General features: G+C 54.8%; 2 protein-coding genes across 2 annotated transcripts; one reads left to right on the forward strand and one right to left on the reverse strand.

Annotated features, from left to right (window-relative positions):
- Positions 1-157: 157 nt before the first annotated feature.
- On the reverse strand, positions 158-16049 carry LOC122369008. Its single transcript, XM_043343362.1, has 2 exons — positions 15901-16049; positions 158-2633 (listed from the first exon to the last, which is right to left on the reverse strand). The coding sequence occupies exon 2, from the start codon at positions 2036-2038 to the stop codon at positions 512-514; it is 1527 nt and encodes a 508-aa protein (XP_043199297.1). The 5' UTR covers positions 2039-2633; positions 15901-16049; the 3' UTR covers positions 158-511.
- Positions 16050-18005: 1956 nt separating this feature from the next.
- On the forward strand, positions 18006-24145 carry LOC122369010 (60S ribosomal protein L23). Its single transcript, XM_043343366.1, has 5 exons — positions 18006-18063; positions 21035-21118; positions 21540-21668; positions 23176-23289; positions 24018-24145. Exons 1-5 carry the CDS (start codon positions 18051-18053, stop codon positions 24098-24100), a joined length of 423 nt encoding a protein of 140 aa, XP_043199301.1. The 5' UTR covers positions 18006-18050; the 3' UTR covers positions 24101-24145.
- The last annotated feature ends 448 nt before the right edge of the window (positions 24146-24593 follow it).

Raw genomic sequence — 24593 nt, forward strand, 5'->3', positions numbered from 1 at the left:
ACGGCTCGATTTAGAAAGCAAGTGCCGACGCACCGGCTGGCGGCCAGGGGTGCGCCGCCGTCCCGCTCCGAGCAGACGGGTGTCACTCCGCTCCTGACCGGCTCTCAGTTTCACTCATCGCTCCACCGACTGACAGCCTCCTTGGTGAAACACCGGCCCCTGGGTGACGCTTTTATTGTACAAAGATATACATTATACATATACCGACATAGGACAAAGTGCACTGTACAGCCGACAGCGACTGGGCGCGCCAGCAGGGAACATTGAGCAGTATCGCAGCCCTCGCGGCACGCAGCCAACACACCTGAGCTCTCCTCGACGCACACTTCCCTCCCTCCCCACCCCTCCCGTCGGTCGTCGGCACCGCTCCGACCCCGTGCATGACTCGCAGTGGCCGACTGCTAGGATCGACGACCGTCATAAACTCCTCTAGACATTAAACAAGTGTTTCACAGCACTCTGTGGCGGCGCGGCGCGGCGCGGCGGCGGCGGCGGCGGCGGCGGCGCCGGGTCAGTCCATGACCTGTACCGTCGAGTAGGCGCTAAAGGTCACCCGTTTCGTCTCCGGTGACCCCGCTGCCTTGTCCCGCTTCTTCATCACCGATTTGGGGTTGGTGGGGGTGGCGGGGGCGGCGGGCGGCGCCGCCGCCTCGGCCGCCGGACGTTTCAGATGCGAGGTGAGGCCACGGAACGCCTGTGATAGCGCTCCGGGCAGCTCGAAGGCCCGGTTCCGGCCGGCGGGGCTCTTGCTGCGCGAGCGGGGCCGTAGGTGCTGCTCTGTGCGGCGGGGGCCCCCGCCCCAGCCGGCCGGCTCGGGCGCCGGCAGCCAGAAGATCGGCTGCCGGCCCGGCTGGCGCGACCGGTTGTTGTTTGTGTCGAACTGGGCCATCTTGTGCGCCCAGTCGGCGCGCGCGGCCGGCGGTGCGTGCGGCGCGAACTCGGCGGCGTACAGCACCAGCGGCGGCCGCGGCGGCTCGGCGCCCGTGATCACCCGGTACGGCTCCAGGCCATTTTTCGTGGGCACCAGCAGCAGGTTCGGGTTGGTCGGGTGTTTCCGGGGCGCGGGCGCGGGCGCCGCCGGTGCCGGGCCCTTGTTGTGCACGTATCGGGAGGGTGTGAGACAGGAGCGCTCCCGGCCGCGCGCCCAAGTCTCCTCGTCGTCCTGACGGTGCGCGGCGCGGGTCTCCCAGCTGTCCTCCGGGGTGCTCAGACTGAGGATCCGGCTGATCTCGGAGGTGGGCGGCAGGCTGTGCGGCCCGGACTCGGCCCGGAGGGCGCCGTCGGCGGGCAGCCGGCCGCCGCTCTGCTCCGTCAGAGAGTGGGGCTCCCGGGCGAGCAGCGGTGACGACAGCGGCATCCTGCTGAGCAGCGAGTCCTCCTGGCGACCTGCCGGCCGCAGCCGCAGGCTGTCCGTCACGTTACGGAAACTCGCCCGCATCACGTCACTTTTCCGCTTAGCGTTGGTGTAGCGTTCCCATTTGAGTCTGCGCGTCACCTCCAGGTAGGAGGTGGACAGATCCTTGGCCACTGAGTCGCGCGCGCAGCCGAGTACCAGCACCTCGAGGCCGGCGTCTCGTCCGGCCTGCGGCTGGCGCGCCACGAAGAGCACGCCGCGCGGCACGGCCGGCTCCGTGTGGCAGAACAGGATGTCGGCGCCGTGGATGACGCTGGAGTCGGCCGGCGGCGGCGCCGGCGGCTCGTCCGTGTCGGAGCAGCTCGAGTTGGCGCTGCTCGAGTCTTCCTCGCTGAGTTTGCCGCGCAGCACGTGGTCGCTGACGCGGATCTCCTCCTGGCTGTGCTCGCTCGCCCCGCTGCTGGCCGCCTCCTCGTCGGACTCGAAGCCCTCGTCGCCGCTGGTGCAGAGCCGCAGGCTGAAGCCGTCCGCGCAGCGCACCTCGCAGCGCAGGTCGCCTGGCTGCGGCGCCGCGGCGGCCCGCTGCAGCAGCTCGGAAAGCACAGCAGGCGTCAGCGGCCCAGAGATGGGCCCTCGGTGCCACACCACCGCGTGCAGCGGCTTCCTCAGCTGGGCTGCCTGCATGGTGTCACAGTTCAGGGCGCTGCCGCTGCGGTCCCGGCGGTGTCAAGTGTCACACGGTGCGCGGGCGGCGCTCAGTCGGTCATCGCTGTCGGCGCGGCGCCGGCTGCGGCCCGCTGCGCTCGCCACGCACGCCGAGCGCGCGGCGCGTCGGCGCGAGACTAAACCACACGCGATCCGCGGCTGCGGGAAAACGAAACGCAGCGCGCCGCTCCGCTCGGCCACCAACTGGAGCGGCTCGAGTCGGCCGAGCGCGGAGACTGCGACGGGATCCCGAGGATCGCGCGCACTCCGCGGCGGCGCTAATGCGCGAGCTCACAGCTTTAATGAGCCGACTCGGCGCTGAGGGCGCGACCCGGGCGGCGCCGGCCGACCGTTAGCCGCGGCTCGCTCCGGCGGCGCGACGTCCAACACTCGGGAGGCCGGTCGGTCCTCGGTTCACCTCGCGCACCTCAGTCCGTGAGTGGTGGCACTGTCGTCAGATGACCTCTGATCACTGGGCTGCAGAGGTATGTGATTGAACTCCGCGCCGGTCGGACGGGCGGGGCTGTGCCGCTGCAGACGCGGTCGACGGTGTCGGCAGGTCGGCACCTCTGACCTGAAACAAGAAGGTCACCGGGCGTCAGCGCACCGCGAATAACCGCCATGGATCACGTGACAGCCACACTCGGGTCAGGGAGTTAGCAGGGCGACCGACAGAGTCACGGGACGCGTCACGGACACGAAGCTCCCTCCCCTCCGAGCCCCCTCCCCCGACACACCGCAGCGGCCGACACAAAGCGGGCCTTGGGACACCGCCCGGAGAGTGCTTTCGCGTCGCAGAGCAATTAGTCACATCCTGCGCTGAATTCTTTCGGCGAATGAACCGACAACAATACAGCGGCTACCATGTCGTTCGGTATCCGCCGAGGTTTGATGAGGTCATAATTTGTCCTAATGTCTGAGGCATTGTGCTCGTCATACGAAGCCGCAGCTTGTTGTCTTGCCACAACAGACTTTCAAAAGCGGCACAAACACCCCATCCAACAAACGAGAAGTGGATGCGTCGTGTTGGCGCCGTCCATTCCCCGGCGCTGCGGGATGTACCGGGGAGAGACGAGATTTCTACCCGAGAGAAAGTCGGCGGACACCGACACCACAGCTCGGCTGGGCCGGGTCGGGTCGGGTCGGGCTGTGTCAGGCCAGCCAGGGCTGGGCCGGGTCGGGTCACGTCGGACCATGGTTTAAGCCACGTGGCTTTTAAACTCGCAAGCTCTCTGGTGGGTCTGTTTGGATAGAACCGATAGAAAAGCGCGCACAGTCGACATGTTTGTTACATTGTGCTAGTTTTAGCGCACTTTACCGCTATAAAAACCGGTTTTGATCAGTCCCAGACCAACCGTGAAGGTCGGCCAATACAGCAGATAGACACTGATGGTGGCAATCGAACAGCAGAGTGGGTAAACAATGTGACAGAGGAGACAGTTGTGAGTGCTGTAGGGGCGGCGGGCAGGCTCGGCAGGCGGACCGATCGGGCCGCCGCGCCGGAGCTCGTCCAGCGGGCTCGAGGGTGAGGCTCAGGTGTGCTCATTCAGCACGATAGCTAAGGCATGTCCGGTAGCCGCGGAGAGGCACACCTGCTCTATGCAGTCGGCACCGATCGTTCCACAGTGACTGCAGGCTGATCGGTCGGAGCTCTGTAGCGGGGTTTCGCGGCGTTGCGGGGCTAACCGGGCAGTGTCTTTCGATAGTGATGGAGAAAGAAAACTCCGTCGGTGCGCTCCTAGAAGCCCTTCTCTGTATCCTGCCCCTCGCGAACCCGTTCCGACTCCGACTCTATCTTTCCGGGGTGATCAATCATCGGAAACACATAGGCCAGGGTTAAGGAATGGGAGGAGAGATAAATAATAACCCATTATCCTTGATCACGTTGACATAAGAACTCAACTCTACATAGCCCAAGGTCCCACTCTCAAACAACAGCGCCCTTCCTAGCTTGAGGGTCATCTCCCACCAGATATATGTATCAATCATTCGTCCATTTATCCATCCCCTTACAACCCTGCCATTCGTCCACTTATACCTCGTAATTTACCAGAGCTGACCATCTCCGGTCCCTCCCCTTTTTCCTAACTTCCCCCGGTGGTGCTAGGGCGCGCGCAAAGTCGTTATCGAGTCATTGGCCTTAAATTTCATTTAACCGTTATCCCTTCATAACCACAATGTTCCGTACATCAGACAAACGCTTCATAATGCTCACGCTACACAATAAGAGATACGACCCACCACAGATTTCGGCACTCGACCCTCGCGTTACGTGACTTATTGCGGTCCATCCCATCACCATGTCGAACTACCTACACAAAAAACATAAATGTCCTTCGGCCAGCGGTTCCGAGACTACGGCTCGCAGGACACTGTGTAGTCCGGTTTCCGCGGGGGACTTATTTGAAATTTGAGACCGGGGCTGGGTAACTAAGGTCCGTCCGGGCTGCCTGCGTCGTCTCCGTATAGCCGCGGTTTTCGGGCCAGCCCCCGGCGACCGAAAGGGATTAGTCGTTCGTCGGCTTTACACGAATCCATGACTACCAGTTATGCCAAATTGCCTATAAGAAAACGAAAACTAAGCGTACCACGGCCCGCGGTGGGCTTATCTAAATTTTGAAACCGGGCTGGGTAACTAGGTCCGTCCGGGCTGCCTGCATCGTCTCCGTATAGCCACGGCTTTTTGAAACAGCACCGGCGACCGAACGGGTTAGCCTCCGTTGGCTTCACACAATCCACGACTACCAGCGTTATAGCTCACCAAGGAGAGAAGCCTGACCGGCCGTGACAGGTCAGCCTTCAGGTCACGGAAAGAGGGAGAGAGAGAGAGAGAGAGAGAGAGAGAGAGAGAGAGAGAGAGAGAGAGAGAGAGAGAGAGAGAGAGAGAGAGAGAGAGAGAGAGAGAGAGAGAGAGAGAGAGAGAGAGAGAGAGAGAGAGAGAGAGAGAGAGAGAGAGAGAGAGAGAGAGAGAGAGAGAGAGAGAGAGATGGAGAGAGGAGAGGAGCGCATATCGGTCGTGCCTCAGAGCGTGAAAACGGCCCGGTCTCACGGTACGGGCCGGCGGCACGGCTCGGCACGTCACCGGCCGGGTAGTCTCGGAGGGCCGGCGGCGGACGGCGGACCGGGCGCTGCATCAGCCCTGGGAAACCAGTTCGAAAACCGCGGCCACCGTCCGCCGACAGAGGCGACTCGGGAACGGGAAATTCAGCCGACCACTCTCCCTTTCAGGAAAGCAGAGAAACCGAGCCGTTTGTCAGTTGTCGCCGGGCTTGTAGTGTGAATTCAAATTGCACCGACACAAGGTGGTGATTGAAAAGAAAGCGATCCGAGCCTACCGCCAATGAATAATTGGCCCGACCACAGCGGAGTCGCGGCTTTGTAAGATAGCATCGTTGGTAAACCGCAGTTGACATAGTCGCCTATTTAAATCGATCTAGCACAATGTTCTGTTGCTCAATGTAAACCGTTGCTGGCAATGCATATGCGCCCGTGAATATGGCCATGACTGTGATGCACGAGTCTTGTGATCTGAAGCGGAAACTGCAGTACCGCTCGGTCCATCACAAACACTGTATTGCGCAGTGAATATTTTAGACAGCTCTGTTGGCAAATCATGCATAGCTTTACATCAGCGCCTGAATTGCCTCTGACACAACACAGCTGTTGCGGGCTGCAACAGTTGGCGGATCGGAGTGTATAATTCCGTAGCATTATTCAGATCACGAGTCAATCGCAATTCACGAATCCCAGTTCAAGGATTCTGCAATCCCGTAACCCGTGAAGCTGTGACGGTTGGAGCATGTCGTAAATGCTGATTTGAGTGAAAATGCATGTTAGTTACTATGCTCCTTCGAGCATGTAGTTCATGTCGCTCAGTTACCCTCCTGTCCCTCTCTCAGTCTTGCTGTCCACGAGAACCTAACATTACTGCACACGGCATTATTCCGTACAGCTGCCCTGTTTCTCTCTTATACAGCTCCGTATTTCGTATACAGACCCGTATCTGGTCCGTACACTCCGCACCATGTCTCTCCTATAGGTACGTTCATACGTTGTGCGGCGGCCCGTGTCGGTAGGCCGTGGCTACCATCAGCCGCGCCGAGGTCGCCCGGTCTCGGTAATGTCAGACCAGATCAGCTGACGACTCCGAACGGACCCACCGGGCCGTGGACGGCCTCCCCGGATCGGCGGCGGCCGATCGCAGCTGCTGCGGCCATGTCTGCTAGATCAGCTGACAGCGGCGTGGGAGTCTGCACGGGCCAGATGGATCGACTGCGGATCGAGGAGTGGGACAGACTCGAACACGGGCCTCCCTTGTGAGATGAATCAGCGGTCTCCGCGCTGGATGCATCACTCGGAGATGGCCGATTGTCGACAGTCCGCTGAAGATGCATCGAGGCGCCGCGCCCGCCCTGTGACCCGGTCCGACCCGGTCTGACCCGGCACTCATCCGTCACGGCAGCGGCCGCGCCCGCCCTCCGCCGCACTCAGCGTCTCCGAGAGAGCGTGACACTGCCAATTACTGGTGACAGCGCGTCACAGAGCGGCGGCCGCGGCGGCAGCGGGAGACCTTTCTGGGCCGGGCGGCGCCCCGGCACGGACCGTGGAGAGCGGGGCGTGCCGTCCAGCGCCGCCCGCCGCCGAGTCAACCACCCAGACAAACAGCCAGTCTCCGAGCAGACAACCAATAACGCCTGGAAAGGTGACGTCTGCCCAAACCGGTGTCAAACAGAAACAGTTGGGATGAGGCACGACCTGGGGCGGAGCGGGCGGCGCCTCGAGCTGCGGCTGGCTCCGGACGGCTGCGGCGGCAGCCGAGCGCGCTCGTCTGACACACAGCCTTGCCCTTCTTCCCGGGCCGTGCCCCGGCGCCGTCTAACGAGACCCCGTCACGCGGCGCGCCCGGATCTGCCCTCCAAAGGCAGACGGTCTCTCCGGGGAGGCCTGGGAACAGCCTTCGGAGAGAGACAGACAGGAGAGTGCTACCCCTCCACCCCCGGGAATGGCACGCCCCTGTGGAGCCCCACAGGGCGCCCATTCAGGGAAGGGATGTCGTTCGCGGCGGGGCAGAGGGTCCGCTGTCGCCACCCCCGCCCCGCTGATGTACCGGGACTGGGACAGTGGCTCACCTTGAGATGTCGGCGACCAGCTGAGCGACTACACGGGGCGGGCCACTCAGGGAGCCCGTCCACCAATGTCAGCGGGCAGTGAAAGAACTGGGGTGGCGCCTCGGTCACCGTGTTCACCAGAGCGATAGCAGCGCCTCCCTCCCTCCCCACCAGTGGCTCTTCCCAGCGACACTCAACACCGGTAACCGGCGTGACCGGGCGGCGCCGTGTCGCCCTCCGCCCGCGGGCCGCCGGAACTGGAGCGGCACTGCTGCACGTGCCGCCTGCAGTCTGCAGAGTCGCGCGGCCGCCGCCTGGAACGCCGTGGGAAGGTCGGGCCGCTGAGCTCACTGCGAGTGGGACAAACTGCGAGGCTGGGCCTCCGCTGGGAACAGCCCGGCCGCCCGTCCGAGCCAAGGACGCACTAAACAGATGATCGCTCCGAGAGGGGTGATAAAGAAGGGTATCATCGTCACCCCGAGAGCGAGAGGTGAGCCGGGTGAACTCGTGAACAGCCGCCGAGACCCCGCCGAGGCCGAGCGGCTGATAGGAAGGCGGCTAGCGGAGCTGGGAGCATTGCCAAGGACGGAGCGTGTCTGAGAAACCTGCACACGACGCTGCAGAGTTCCGTGAATGCGATATTTCCGAGCGGACTATACTTGTGTTCTAACTAGATGGTATCAAGAAACACTTTGCTTGTTTTTAACACAACACAAGTGTAGTAGATAAGTGACAAAGTTGGTGTTGGTCACGGGGCGTGCACCTCCGGATAATGTGCAATAAGTTTCTCACGGTTTGATAGGATCAAATACAGTTACTAGCGTGAACTTCATGCATTGCATTAGCTGGCAAAGGTATGTACAATTTAGGCATGGTACGCTTCACACCTCCCTGACCAGGACACAAGTCGATGCCCAGTCTTCTGAACTGGTAAATTTAGGCCGCAAAAAGCCGCCCAACTCGAGTGTGGCCTGTCTGCAGGTTTCATTCGGACTTCAGTCCACCATCTCTCTCGCCCCGTCCACTTTCAACGCCAGTTATCACCTTGTCGGAGGCATCGTGCTGTGACGGATTGGTGGGCCGACGGACGGCTCTGAGTGACGAATGGCGTGTCACGCCCGCCCCTCATTTCGTAACGCGTCGGCTACGTCCCCCTTTCCCCTACTTGGACACCACTCCGCCGCTGAGTGGCCGTCACGCACTGCACAGACGAAAGCCGGACGCTCAACGCCTTGTCATACGTGTTCTGCCGTCATAAAATTAACACCGCGTGAAGCGCTCTCTGTCGTCGCCGGTCGCGTGCGATGATTAGCGTTCAAAGTAATGGAGCTGGAGGCCGTCTGAGAGTGGTCTCACCGGCCGCTCAGTCATGGGAGGATGGCTCGGATGACTGTCAACCATCAGCGGCGACATGGCATGCACTAACGAGTAACGACTGCAATAGGAGATCGACACTTCGTGGCTGGACTGGCGGGAGGACGGAGCGCCGGCGGCCGGTGCGGACTCCTCAGCGGCTCCCGGCGGTACTGTCAGATCCTGCTGCCGACAGCGGGGCTCGCTGTGGGTGGCCGCCGGAAGCAGAGGCGGTGAAAGGGTCACGGACCCCCGCTGGCCGGCGGCGCGCACAGCACAGGTGCCGCCCGCTCCCGGATGTTTGGCAGCCCCTCGGCGGCGGCGGCGGCGACCCCCGGCCGGGATATCCGGCAGACACCGTGAGTCTGTCCACAGGGAGCCGTCTGACTCATCGTGCCCCGGCTCGGCGCATGGTGCCTTGACCTGTGCCCCGCCGGCACCGAGCCCGGCGGCCCGGCGCGGCGGTCAAGGCCCGCTCGGCGGCACCGGCCGCGCGACACGCACGCTTTCTCCGGCCCGCCGCCCCACCCGACCACCGAGACGCCGAGCCGCCGGCCGGCCGGGAATATCACGACCCTCCGTGATCGATCGACGCAAACAGAAGGCCCTTAGCGGCGCTGAGACAATGGGCCCAGATTGCTCCTCTCCGGGTGAAAACGTCGCCGGATGCGTCACAACCTGTCCGCAATGCTACAGGACGACCGCGGTAACCTATTGTTCGACCCGGTCCCCGGAGGGTGGCCGGCTGACCAAGTCACTGAAACAGCCGCTCTGGAAGGCACTGTTCGGCAGGCATGCCATAAGTTTCGTGTGAAGGAGTTGTGAATCAGAACGCCTCGGCTCTGATTCTCACGTCCTCTGCGGAAACTCGTGCAGAATTTGCGAGAAACACTTCCCATCGATGCGGAAGGCGAGCTTCCCACCGGCACCGGAGATGCGTTCTCACCTGACTTTCACGGGTTAGACTCGCTTCCGGCCCTAGCGCCCCTGTCCGGTATTGTCACACCACTGTCCGGTTCTGTGACGTGCGGCCCGCCATCGGAAAATCACGCGTACGACTGGACAGGCGACTCTCGCAGACGTTAGGGAGAGTGGAGAGGGAGGGGAGAGAGAGAGCGGCCGTCCGGTTCGGCAGGGCTGCATACCAAGCGCGGCCCGGATCGGCGCCGCGCCGGCCGGGCCGGCCGTACCTCCCAGTCGGCTGATCCAGCCGCTGTCGTCACCCGTGGCGCACCCGCGGCGTGGAGCGGCGCGTTTCTCCTGCTGGCCGGTGGCCGAGACGAGCCCACATCGGAACACGCCGCGGCTGAACTACCTGAGAAGGCCGACCCATGTCCCGAACAGTCTCGAACGGAACCGTTCATGAGTAAAATACCAGTAAAACGCCTTTTGGGGCGACAGTCGAGCGAGCGAAGACTTCGCTCGCCTCGCTCCGTATCCAGTTAAAACCAGAAAATTCCAAATTTGTATACCGATAGACACGGGATTCTGGCGTCGAATGAGACATTCCAGCAGGCACATTGTTTTCACGACTGTTTTACGACTGCAGATTGGGACGCCAGGAAGAGGACTGGCCGTGTCATCCGTCACTCCCCGGGAGGAAAATGGGGGCGTCAGTGGCCGCCAGCGACGGCATCCCATCCGCACCGCCCGCCGCCTCCACCGCCCACAGCTCCTCTGCAGGGCCCGGCTGCCGAGCGTCCTGCGGCCGGCCGCCGAGCCATCACCTGGCGTTTGCACACTGCAAACGGGAATCGGCGCCGAACCATGCAATCGGCTTCAGGAAGAGAAAGCAATGGGTGGATAATCTGAAGCAGTAACGGAGATTAATCAGCTGAAGAAGGGCTTACCATTACCCAACGGCCAACGCATTATGCAACGCGAAGGCATTTAAAAGGCTTCAGTCTTTATCTAGAATCAGCTAATGATGGCGAACAAAGGTGCAGTGCCTTGTTAGAACCCAGAAGCATGGAAATCAGGTGTGATTGAACGGAAAACGGTATAAAAAATGTGGCTGAAGAAACTTTGGACATTTATATTACCCGAGGGTATGCAAAATAACAGCTCCGAACCAGACCACGGTACGGAGTTAAAATTAAACAATGGGCTTTAGTGAATAAACAATGAGCAGAGCTGAAGCCCTTCCGTTTATTGGCTGGAGAGAATAATTCAGTATGGGAAGCGTCGTAAAAAAATCGTCTTTTCTTGCGGCCAATATGCTGCGACACAACTCACCACAAATTCACAATGGACGCTTGTGGCTGGGGAAACAATAGCATTACCACCAAACCACGTGTGAATTGTTCATTGTTGATTTGCTTCGGAGACGGTCACACGAATTTGGAATCGGCGCCGGGAATAGACACGCTTGTCCTACACACGGCTGGGCATCGGAGGCGGCGCACGCCTTGACCTTGGAACTGACGACCGTCTCAAAACACGTCAGCTCACCGCGGCCCGGCGACAATCACAAGTGACAGCCCTCCCTCCGGGGCATATATCTCCTGTCGCAACGCCGTCACCCGCCGACGGAGCGTCACGGTGTGGAAGGGGGTGTCATGGGAAACAACCAACAATGCCCCGCTTGTCAGGGGGACGGTGCGCGGCGCATTGCAATGGACCTTGAGTGCGTGACATGACACCGCGTCTGGCCCGCTGCGGAGTGTGACACTCAGTGTGACACGTTTGCGGTGTGTGACACTTGACACGCTTTTGTGGAGGAGTATGACACCTTAGCTGAGAGCTACAGCGGTAAATAGCACAGCGGTGATAGATGAAACAGCAGTTTAAGTTATGCGCCAGGCGTTACATCACACAGGCTAAATGGAACCCATCTCAGACGAGGTGTGCCGGAGGCGGTCTTGTGCGCCATCTCCGGCGGTACGGGTCAGACGGTCGAGGCCGACCACCCGACCGACCAGCCAGAGCTCGGTCGGAGACACACCACCCGCCATACATCACTCCCAGAGGGATGGCATAGCGCCGCGCCGCCGACCGCGGGCCGATCCGTCTTACCTGGTCGGGGTCAGGTCCCAGTCCGACCCGCCGGTACCGCACCCCGACCCCGAGCGGCCCGGACGGAACTCCGAAATGACTCGTCCAACCTAAATTGAAACTAAACAGCATGTGTCGCTGCCGACCTAAATCCGGACGAGCAGCGGGTCAATTTGGGGACTGGCACAAGGCTGACATTGCAACCTTGCCGATGATGTGCATGGAACGATCCGAGTCGACTTCGCTGGGATCGCTCCAACCTGGTTTGAGGCGTCGCGCGCGTGAAAGGTCAAACCACAAGGCGACACACCGCACCCCTCTGGGGCCATGAGCTGGGGTCTAGTTTACACCCAGACCCGGGTCTCCACGAAGGCCTCAGTCATGGTGCCTGCCTCCTCCGGTCGCAGTCACCAAGGCCGGACCGCAGGGGTTCTCCATTTTTTCAGACAGGATAAAGTCATGTAAAGGCACTCCGTCAAGACGCGCCTCCGCGACCGAGGCACTCCGTCAGGACGCACTTTCGACGCGGAGACACTTCGTCAGGACTCGCCACGACGCTTGGACGTCCTGCTGTAGCGAGGCTCTGCTCCACTGCAGTGCGGAGGCGTGGACTAAATCCGCAGCTATCGCTCATCCGATATCATCCCTCGTCATCGCTCGGCTGGATATTAAAATGCACACACGGAAGGCTTTTCCTTGCAGCTCCAGGATTAGTGGTTTCCAAACAGTTTTAATACATTGCACTGCTCCGAGCCGGCTGAGAACTTTCGTTTTCGCGATATGTACGGTACTCTCCAGAAGCCTGCAGCGCGACCGGTCGGCAATCCACCCCGGTTTGTCCGGCAGTGATGATGGTCCTGAGCCTAATTACTCCGTACCTAATCTGGACGCGTCAGCGATTCAGTTGTATCAGAAACACATCGATGTCTGTTTATGGTCACAGTTTGTGACAATCCTGACAATCCTACAGAATTGTCAAAATTAGGCTTCACCTATGTGTAGGTAAGCTAACTTCGAACAAAGATCGGCCAGCCATATATTCAGGGCAGCCCAATCCCCGAGGTTATCAACCATTGTATTTTGCGACACAATTCACGGGGCCAGTCGTCCAGCAGCCGATCTACATCATAATGCACCAGGAGTCATCTTTCCTCGAACTAAAAACCAGCCGTGTCTAGCCAAAAGGGGTCAAAGGTACCTCCACTCACATCGAGTGCTATTCCGATGTCCTCGTATTCAAATGAAATCGAAATGTCAGTTTTTGCCGCCATGGTCACAAAAACGCTGGCATCATTAGCTCAGTGGCCGCGGCGCTGGTTCAGATTGGTGCGGACTGCGGGTTTCGTCAGAGGGTGGCGGAATCGGAGACCGATGGCCGTCACTGAATCTGAACGTTCGACGGAGCCAAGTCCCGGCGCGATGGCTGTGGAGCATAAAGAACCCACGCATTTGATCGTAACTGAACGTGGGAATGTTTGTCAATGGGTGAAGCGCTTGGGCATAATTTGGTAAAATACGCTTGTAAGGACGTCGAAATCAGTTATCTCTATACATACTACGCCATACCGAGAAGCAATTCTGAATCAGGGATTGTTAGGCAAACGCATTTGTGCCTCTGAAACTAACCTTGTACTTGTAGATTGGAACTATATTCAAGGACAACAGAGCGAGATACGACTGGGACACACATGAATATATAGGGAATATACGACCGTGTGACAGTTTGATTAGAAAATAAGACAATGTTATTTGTATGACGGACATTGACTTTCTATAGACGGATTAAATGTCTGCTATTTCCAGTGCCTATAATGAGACCACATCATTAGCGAGAAGCGTAAATAGCGGCTTTTTAATGTTTCGGAAAGTGGTTAATAAAACGATTACATATTTTACGTTAATTGATGACAACTCATTTTCGTAAGGAATAAATAGTTTTTTTTTCTGAGTTTGGTACTAACACTTGATGCCTCCAGTTAATCGACTCATTTCGAAGCGACCTTGCCTACCTGCGGACAGCCATCCAGGTCATCTCACCATGGAATGTGACCCTTGTAGCGGTCACGGGAATCTGACCTTCGCATCGAGAATATGACAACCATGTGCTCATCAGCACGGCAATGTGGCCAGCATCGGTGCCCCGCTGCCAGAGGAATGGAAGAATGGCCGGAGGAGAGCCGGAGCTCCCGGAGGAATGGAAGAATGGACGGAGGAGAGCCGGAGCTGCCGGAGGAATGCCACGGGGATGTCAGTGACGCTAAGGAGCACGGTACGCTACCGTACGTTACAGCTCAGCACAGCCCAAACTCACAGCAGCGAGATATTATCGCCACCGGTACGGACGCACGTATGTGAGTACCGGTGCGGCGGATTTCAATCTCTCCTCATTATTGGGAGGTCAAGGCGGGCTGCTGAGATGTAGCGGGCCCTGGTCCCTGACGAGCAGATTCGCTGGACTGGAGATCAGAGGATGACAGCGGCGACCGTCATCAGCTTCTGATGGCGTCATCCATGCGGTGATTGGACTGACGGCTGCGAGCTGTAAGATTCGGATACGGCAGCTGAGCACGGGAGGCTGCTATCCGATAGGCATTGCTCCAGCTGATACATCGCCCGTCTGATACACCACGCCAGCCGATCGGCCGATACACCGCCCAGCTGATACACCGCCCAGCTGATACACCGCCCAGCTGATACACCGCCCAGCTGATACACCGCCCAGCTGATACACCGCCCAGCTGATACACCGCCCAGCCGATACACCGCCCAGCGGATACACCGTTACAACTTACAAATCGATTGGCTTTAACTAATAAAGGCGTTAGACTAATAAAGCCGGGCGATTAAAAATTGTAACGGCTAGTTAAATAATGAACACTTGCCTGAAATGGCACGGAAACAAACGAGATAAATATTTGGCACCGGACTACCCAACCAAAAGCGAGTCCATTCTTATTAACTGTACATCACAGCACGTTAAGTTCCTTTTAAAATCGTTTAAATGGTCGTTATACCACTCTCATAGATAAACTACCAATGAAATAACAGGACTGACTAATCCAGGCTCGTGTTGTTCCTGACGCATACTGATGATGGCGGTGGATAATTTACCGGTTACCGAAATTAGCGTACGGAGTCAATTTACATAGCTGAGCAGATCCACAGGCCGAGCGGTGACTGGAGAACGATTAGTGAAACGGCTCGCCGACCCGGTGGCTCCGTCTGAATTCAGACCATACTCATGACTGAGACCGCTCTGTGGGCAGCCGATCAGAGTCTGAGGTGATTTCATTGGTCTTGGAAGTCATGATCGCGCGGACCGCTCAGACGCCCGATGGCATTATACAATACGAGGGTGGAGTGAGGCTAAATAAGCCACCGACACCAATGTGGTGACATCTCGCCTGCTGAACAGCGGACCAGGTGGAACTGGAAGCATGCATGATGAAAACATGACCCGAATTATCGAGATGTAAATACATCATACATGGACATTATTCCCATCGACATGGCCTGTAAATCATGGTCACATATGTTGTGGGAAGGGGTACGAAAAACAATAATAGGAAAATCGCTTTATGGAAATAATCGGAGCAATGATGTTTGTATTGGACCAACATGTTTTAGAATGGTCGAGTGATAGTATTCTGATCGTTAAAACTGATTCGATCGGAAAAGATAACATTGTTCATGGAATTAGAACAACTACGCTATCGAATGTTTATCAAAATAACATATTTTTTCGTCAGGACGGCTATAAAAGTACAGTTTGCAGCCGCGTGTGCTCGCTCCCAGGACAGGACGACGGTAAACAGCGAGGAACCCGGTAAAATGACAGCCATGCATCATATCAGGCGTTTCTTGACGATCTTTGGTTAGTTACTACTCGATTTGTGAGGTAGTAGTGACATAACAGGATAAACCAGACACAAAGTGCCTTATTGAATCAAACAATCCCTAGAAACAGGATCAGTTCCAAAAAAAAGCTTCTGTCACGCTAGTGGGAGAGGTTTACGAGCGACGGACGAGACAGCTCGCTCCATGAAATCGATTAGAAATCTCTCGGCCCCGAGGGAGCTGGATCGGAATGCATCCGGTGCGGCACAGAAAGAGCAGATTTCTATCCGATCACTGCTCGCTTTTCAATTTCACCCGCCCGATCGATCAGCAGTCCGAGTCATGGACTGGACGGTAATGAGCTAATGAGCGCGCCGAATCGCGGGTCGGTGGGAGAGCGGGCGCCCGTGATTGACTCTGCCGACCCGGCCCGGCGCCGGTGACCCGGGTCGCGCGGTCAGCGCGGCGGCCCAGGTGGGAACCGGCCACCGCAGCCGGTCATTAGACGGGTCACCCGGGCGGCCCGCGCCGGAAGGCCGGCCAACTGACCTGACGCCGATCGCTGCCGCAGGAAGCCGACTCCAGTTAGGGCTGCTCGGTGCGGCCAGGTCACGCCCGGTCACTGGGGTCACTGAGGTCACGCGGCCGCGCGGTCCGCTCGCGCTGCTCCACCACGCGTGCACGTCCGCACCGCTCGGCGTCCACACCGCTTCTGGAGGCGGCGGCGGCGGCGGCGGCGGCGAGTGACGGCGAGCGGCGGCAGGCGCATGCGCCCGTCTCCGGCCGCCGGGCAAGTTAAACAGGTGAACCCAGAGAAATGAGTGATGAGGCTTGAATTTATGCCAACTTCGGCGGTATAATTTGCGTTAGCGCGGCTGCCTGAGGTGCTGCGATGCGGCGCGGAGAAGCGCACTGCTATCAGATATATTTACAATGCGCCCGTGGGCAACAGCACCATTGCGCTCACGAGAGCAGAGAATAGTGGCTAAACCCTGTAACTGGCGTCTGTCTCATATAAGGCCTACCGTAAGTGCCCGCGGGTTTATTTGTTTCGTTTCCTTTCGCCGTGTTGAAACTCGGCGGTCGTGCAAGGGCTAGTGGACCTGTTCGCAACTTCGCCCGGGGAAGTTGATTCGTTTCCCGTCGTTTAAACTGTTGCAACCCCATTTACTCTGACTGCAGCGTAAAATCGTGCGCTGACAATCGTGAGTTAAAGAGCGTAATGTTTAATAACGTTTGGAACGTAGCCTAATGTACCGTATATGCAGAACGCCTAAACATTCAAGCAGTATGTAAAACATAGCCGTAATCGCAACGCTGTACATACATGCATGCATACATACATACATACATACATGCATACATACACTATTGCAACGTTTTAGAGGTTGAAATGATAAGAAATTACTAGACGAAGTTAAGTTCTGGGAATAAAATAAGACAATCCTCTTCTTGGAAAAAGGCACAAGAAGCAATTGTAGGTATTTACCTACTTACCGACTTACCGTACAAGTGGTATGACAGTATGATTGCATGTTTGTATCGTGAGATGATGCGCGTAAGATGCATGCGCATCTTACCTAACTTGAAGGTAGCCCCGCTAAGAAGTGTCATTGAAAGTAGGATGGCTGTTTGAGTTCCACCAGTTGGGGATATTATGAAAGCAATCGATTGTCGATACAGGGCACTCGAATGAAAGGCGGTCACTGATGTAAATAGATCCGAGCCGGCCCTCAGTGCATGGCTGCACCTACATATCAGGGTATGTAGTTTGTATGGCATTTTAGATTGTAGGTTGCAGGCGCGTACATGCAGGTAGGTACTTACATGCTTGCATACCTATGTGTATGCACGCTTAGTTGGCTTTTAGCGCACACATGTAGGCAGCACGGTGACGGTCCTGCCACCAATCCAATCACATGCCCGCGTGCCGCATTTCCAGCGTCCTGCCTCTGCAGCTCGTGACAGTCTTGCCTCACTTACGTCCAGCCCGACCGCCTGGGCTTCCAGCTCGTACCGCAGCTGCCTGTTTCTCACTCGTCCGTGCCTTCCGCGGCCGTCCGCGCGGAAGTCACGGTCGGCGCAGCGAGCGGAGCTCTGCGGTCTGCAGGGTATGGGCACTGGGCACTGGCAGTGGGCATGGTTCCGTTACAGGCCGCAGCATCTCTGTGGAGTGTGGACGGTGGTGGCGCCAGTGATTATTTTATCACGGATCGGAAGTTGCCAGCGTCGGTGACCGGTTATAGAACTAGGGTGCCCGGCACGCGCACTGCAGCTTCTACATCTCAAAACCGGCAATGGCCATTGGCCAGTGGCGCAAAAACGGAAAATAAATATGACTTAAGGGAGTTTTTGAAAGGGTCTACTCTTTTGCACAAGTTGTTTCGAGTTTTCACTGGTGTTTGTCAGTGCAGAGCTGACCCGCTGACCTGCGACCGCTTGTATATCGCTTGGAAGTGTATATATTGCTCAGAACTTTTAAATTACTGGCCAATGTCTAGAGCTACTTTGTTTGTGGAATTTGTTATAGAAAATTCTAATCTGCTTTTTGCTTGATTTGTTTCTAAGAAATTAATAAAAGATTGATAATTTTTAGGTGTATTTGGTTACTTTTTGCATAAATTAGTCGCATTTGGAAAAATATTCGGATGAAGACATACCATCACTAGGCAGTGTACACTTCCTTTTGAGATCCCAAAATGTCGAAGAGAGGTATGTGAACATGTTTTTTAATTTATTTCTTAATTGGTGAGGTTCTACTGTTTCTCGCTGTGTTTTTATTGTAGAATATGACATAGTATTAATATTTCTAATAATGCTGTTTGTATAAATCAACGGTCTGATGCCCCCCGTGGGGTTTTTATTCCTCCTTGCTCACGTGGCACGTTCGTTGCGCATTATAGACTAAACTGAATGAGAAGGTTCGGTTTCTTTTCGGTGTTTTTTTCTTCTTTTATATTTGAGAATAAACATTGTTTCAGATGCCTATGTTATTTTTTGTCAGTATGTCTGACTGAGTTAGCTGGCATGGAATCACATGAAAACAAATTGCATCAAATCACCTTTTTATGCTGCTCAAAAGTCTATGCGTAAGAGGCCATGCTGACCCAATTGTGCTTGCTTATTCTGGTTGTGAGCCTTACTAGTTGTTCATGACCAGTACTGCCAAAATGTAGTTGATAGCATTGTTTGTGTTGTTAGGGCGGGACTCAACGCATATCCTGAGGGGTGTTCACGGGCACCGCACACTGCTGCGTGCGGTGTGTGCGGTACGTCCAGCAGGCGTGGGGGTAGGGGATGGGTAGGCGGCTCTGACGTCACGGCTGCGTGCGGTGGACGGTCCGCTGTGGCCAGTCCCGACCGGCCACAGCGGTCGCTGTGTGCGGTGACGCAAGGCTGACGTAGGGACGCAGTGGGCGGAGCTTGGAGGCTGTGTGCGGTCCGACCGCACACAGGGTCCGTGAACAGCCCTCTTGTAGTTGGTTAGATTGGAGCTATCCATATGATTTGCACATAATTAGCAGCAGTGCAGGTATCTTTCTCCACTGTTGTCGGATATGTGCTACACAAATGGCTGAAACATTTAAACAGACCAGATGGTTTGTTTCATATGAAATTGGCCAACACAGTATCAGTTGGGGAAACTACGAGGTCAATAAAAAATTGATTGGTCAATAAATAGACTTTTGATGACCATATATGGGCATGAATGCAGCCCTCGCTACTATGGAAGAAAAACGGTATAACGTGCCGCCTGCCGGTACTTGTGGTATTGCGTCCTTTTATCAGAGAGAAAAAGCTTCCATTTTCCGCTACGAATTAACGTGATTTGATTAAATTCGGCAAATTCACTTGAAAATGGTGGGAGGAAAACAGCTTTTCTGCAGGTTCTGGGCGTCATATCAGCTGGCCATTACATAATTGGATTGGTGTTTTCAAAGAAAATTGTTTAAAGATTTATTTTTAAAAAAATAAATTAAGATATTTAATTTTAGAATGATAATTTAGCAAAAATTGGAAAAACCATAAACAAAAAAAAATAATGGCATTTTAAAATCACGGTGCTGCTTACATTTTTTTGGCGCGTCTGCTTCAATCCGCCATATTTGCCAATCACTGTTTGACCTTGTATTGTAACTCTGCGATTTAGGGCCGCCAGTGCATTGTGCACCGAGTGAGTGTAGACCTTGTGTGGTTAAAAAAAAAACATTATTATGCCTTATTATTTCATTTGAATGCTAGGATGCATGGAAAAGATGAAGTCTGATTTTATGACCATATATGGTCATCGCCCCGCCCAGTCCAGCTGTTGATTGGCTGATCCAATTTTTGTTTGGCTCCTCGTAGTTTCCCCAACTGGTAATATGAAACCATTGTATATCCATGTGACAAGAGTTACTGATATTTCTCATGTTGATGTATCTCCAGCTTCCATTTGGAGATGAATAAACCCCACAACCTTAACAAGCATGGCAGTACTGTTACCTAGGATCTCATACTTATTCATTATCTGAATCTTAACAATTTTAGAAGAAAGGCAGAAAACCGACACTTATAAGATTACTTTGGAGCAAGAAGCAAGAACTGTAATAGTGAGCACTGCCTGTAATAGTGCAATGCTCAGTCATCACACACATTCCAATTAGTACTGGCCAGGGATGCGGAGCCGGAGCCGGAGCCGGAGCCGGAGCCGTGAAACAATATAGCCCGGAGCCGGAGCCGAAGCCGGAGCCGTCAAAAAAGGGGGCGACTCCGGCTCCTTTTCTTAAGAGGAAACAATTATTTACCTAGTTCGGTTTGACAGTACAAGGCGTAAAACAATGTGGTATTCAAAATAGCCTTGTTATACGAATACAGAAGCAACGTGTACCAATCCCATCGCCTTTTTTCTTCTGCACCCGTATTTAATTGATCGCATAGGGGATGTACTGAGTAGAAGCCGGAGCCGGATCATTTTGCTTGGAGCCGGAGCCGGAGCCGCCATGACATTTCACCCGGAGCCGGAGCCGATTTTTTCTCCGGAGTCGGAGCCGGAGCCGGAGCCGTCTGAAATTTCCACGGCTCCGCATCCCTGGTACTGGCTACCTTTTGGTTTGTTCCTTACAATGTAGGTACCTACCAAGTTTAAGTGTGGTTGACCCAGCCACTGTTAAGATTAGAAATGGTACCTGCACTTCAGGAACACCCTAATTCAGACATGAAACTGCAGTGCATTTTAAAACCAATTTCCAGCATGATTGGCTCATTTATTGGGGCATGACAGAACAAAGACACCAAAGTTGATGCATTGTTTAGTGCCTTGATGGTCAACCAAACATCTTAACTATTCTGGTGTTTTGTATGAAGGATGAGAGTGCATCAGATAAAGACTGCATTCAAATAAGATCTGTGGATAATTACATGTAAGGTTATCAAAAGCTTGACCAATGACAATGGTTGGCTGTTCATGCCAAACATTTTCTTTTGATTTATGAAGACTCCATGCTTGCTTATAATGGCAACATTTACAAATTCATTCAATTTCTTACTTATTTTTGTGGGTGCAAAATGACTTTAGTAGTTGGCACACACTAAAGCCCGAATTAACAAACAATTATGTATTTTTTAAACTAATTTTGATGTGCGAGACAGAAACTAAACCAGTTAAACATTCATGTCACTGACAAACGTGTGTTGTTGGCAGGACGCGGAGGAGCGGCGGGAGCCAAGTTCCGGACCTCGCTGGCTTTGCCAGTGGGGGCCGTGATGAACTGCGCCGACAACACTGGTGAGTTTCGCCGCCCCCCCCCCCCCCTCCTGCGGCATCGAGTGGGGTCGGAGCCGGGAGGTCAGGTCCAGGACGAGGGGGCAGCACATTATTAGCAGCAGTGCAGGTGCCCTTCCACACTGTTGTCGGATATGTGCAACATTAATGTTCCCAATTAATATCGGCAGACACGACCAATCTGTTGTAGCTTTTTGGGATCAACACTCAATTTACCAATGCAGTTATGCTATTTTATTCATGTTCACACATTTACCCTGGTTTGATTACCATTATCAGACATTTTTCTGTTGCATACGTATATGATATTTCCACTTGTAGGTAATCAGTTCAGGGTATTGCTGTGAAGAGTGTGTGGTTTATGTGGGTTGTGTAGGTTAAGCTATGTGTTGTGTGAGTTGACAGTGTGCGGGTTCTCTGCCAGGCGCCAAGAACCTGTACGTGATCGCCGTGTACGCCATCGGCGGCCGCCTGAACCGACTGCCCTCGGCCGGCGTCGGGGACATGTTCGTGGCCTGCGTCAAAAAGGGAAAGCCAGAACTCCGCAAAAAGGGTGAGTGGGCGTCGGGCTAGCTTGCAACTGATGTTTGATGGGTGAATGACGATTTGTCGACTCATGGGCACTGACGTGTTGGGAACCTTAGCGTGGGGTGAGTGTGTTTTGGATACCCACCCAGAAGTTTTTCTCTTTAAAAATGGCTGCCCTCAACTCTAACATCTTAGCAAACCAGTAAAACGCCTTTTGGGGCGACCAACGGACCGAGCGAGAGGTTGGGCCTTGCACGTGCGAAATGGCAATGGGGTACCTCCAACTAACTTGTGCACTGCACCCTACTAACCGGTCTTTAGCGATGTGCCAAATTTGAGAACAATCAGCCCAGCCGTTCTCGAGATCTGGAAGCGGCACCCTACTAACTGGTCCCTAACCGTGTACCAAATTTGAGCGCCATCGGTCCAACCGTTCTCGAGATCTGGGAACGACCCCTGCACGTGCGCACGTGCAGCAGCACCCCCACTGTGGCACATGGATATGCATTGCCTAGTGGGTGCCTACTGCCTACCTACATGCCAACTTTCAGCGCAATGGGCCCAGTAGTTACCGAGACATTGCAGTTGTTACAAAACTGACACCTCTTCGTTTTGCACGTGGCACGTGCATAAGGGGTCACCCACATGCATCGGGAATAGTCCAATACTTGGTAGAAGGAATGAAGCTACCCTACAACAAAAATTACCGCATGTAAATCGGTCAAGTGGTTGCTTAGATATAAGCCTCGTAAAAGCGTCCGCACGGCCGGCCGGCCGGCCGCTCATACTCAGAAATTTCCGTTAATCTATAACGAGACTCCGCTCGCTTCGCTCGCTCCGTAATGAGCTTCAGGGGTCTGTCAAATGTTCTTCAATGCTTTAGCTCTACCATTCTTACAAGTTATTCCTCCATTTGTTACCAAAATATCGATGCAGGGAAAATTTGGCATTTGTTGGTGTCTGATGATACTACCTACGTGAATTATATTGTCCGACCTTTCAACTTAGCTTACCTCCGGTCGCTACTGGGCTGAGAGACGAGTTAGGTGGGAATACTTAGACGCCCAATCCCTGGCACTGCGTGGAATCATTGACCTCGAGTTGGGCGAGGAACGACATGCATATTGACACATTACCTAATGTGTCAATGTTATATGCAACCTTAGGGCTTAGTCTGCACCAGCAATATCGAACAGCACTTGTTTGAGCCGACTTTGGAACGTTTCCCATTGCCGGTATAGATATGTGCTAGATCAATGGCGTGTCATTCACTGGGATCCGGTGGCTCTGCTGCTTTCCACGACACGAGACGCCGACAGATGTGTAACCACCATGCATCAGCTGCTGAGGACCCTAGTGTTTGCCTTTTCAGATTTAGATTGACTGGTCATGAGTGTCTTGGCATAGGTTTTTACTTATCCACCTACGTTGCCTGTTTGCAAATTAAGCCCGAGTTGTACGCATTGTTAGCATTAGCCAGTTGCGACAATGTATGGCTCTATCACTGTCTTACCGTCTCCCCCGGTCCGCAGTAATGCAGGCGGTGGTGGTCCGGCAGCGGAAGAGCATCCGCAGGAAGGACGGCACCATCATCTATTTCGAGGACAACGCGGGCGTCATCGTCAACAACAAGGGCGAGATGAAGGGTGAGTCACCGCGCGCGGCGCGAGAGGTGGCGGCTCCAGTCCACCCATCACCGCTGACCGCTCCTCTGGGGCTGAGGACAGTCGTGAGTTGCCCGAGACTAAGCACTGGTGGAGTTGGCGCACCGCTTATCTCAACATTCTTTCAGCATGAATGTTCAGTACCTATCACATTCATTTTCAGCATCGGGTGGGGTCGGAGCCGGTAGGTCAGGTCCGGGACTAGGGGGCAGCACATAATTAGCAGCAGTGCAGGTGCCCTTCCTCACTGTTGTCGGATATGTGCAACATTAATCAAATGTTCCCAACTAATATCGGCAGACATGACTAGTCTGTTGTTGCTTGTTGGGATCAACATTCAACACATGCTGCTATTAATGCATGCACGTTAATGCTTTTCAGTATTCTCATTAATGCTTTTCAGTTTTCTCTGTCTGGACCTTCTGCGTGACAGTAGTCGTCCTGTGTGAAGTGCTTTTTATGGGGCCCGACAGCGACCATTCTCCATGACAAATAAGGGATTGGGCATATATGATAAATTTATTTTTTGTACATTTTCACTAGTCCCGTTACTATTGTCAATATCCTACATTGGGTTCCGCAGAGGATGTAAAGGGACGGTGCGGTGGCGACTCGGGCACTCGTTGACGGTCTATTTGACGTTGACGGGTTTGTCGTTTTTTTGCGATGGGTACGTCCGTGCTGATTGGCGTCTCCCTGTGTGCCGGCAGGATCGGCCGTGACAGGCCCCGTCTCCAAGGAGTGCGCCGACCTCTGGCCCAGGATCGCCAGCAACGCCAGCAGTGTCCAATAGCCTGTTCGACCATCACACGATACACAAATAAACAGAAAAATACCATACCGTGAGTTTGCAGAGTCGGATATTAGGCATTAGCAAACAGAAAACAGACGAACAGCACTTCTTACATGCGTAACTGGGTCTTCTCATTTCGGAATTCAGAAATGCTGGAAGTTATGGGCGCCAGACGACAGCCGTTGTGATTCTCCTAGGCGCATCACCTCACAATTATCAGGCAACACCCAGCCAGGCGTTCCGTTTTCAGTCCTCAGCGCAGCGCAGCAGCGCAGCTCAGCAGCGCAGCTGAGGCAGCAGGTTGCCAACTTCCCAACTGCATCTCTTAAAAGTTGGTACTAGTGATGTCAGTTACAGAAAATCGAAATACCGATACCAAACCAAATACCAACCAAAACCGTGGGGAAACACCGAAACCAAACCAACTTGAGAACATGAGGGAAATACCAACTTTTTACCAATTTCTTAGCTTTTTATACCTTAGTGAGGGTTC

Source organism: Amphibalanus amphitrite, unplaced genomic scaffold, assembly GCF_019059575.1.
Source record: "Amphibalanus amphitrite isolate SeventyFive unplaced genomic scaffold, NRLGWU_Aamphi_draft 000997F_arrow, whole genome shotgun sequence".
NCBI lineage: Eukaryota > Metazoa > Arthropoda > Thecostraca > Balanomorpha > Balanidae > Amphibalanus > Amphibalanus amphitrite.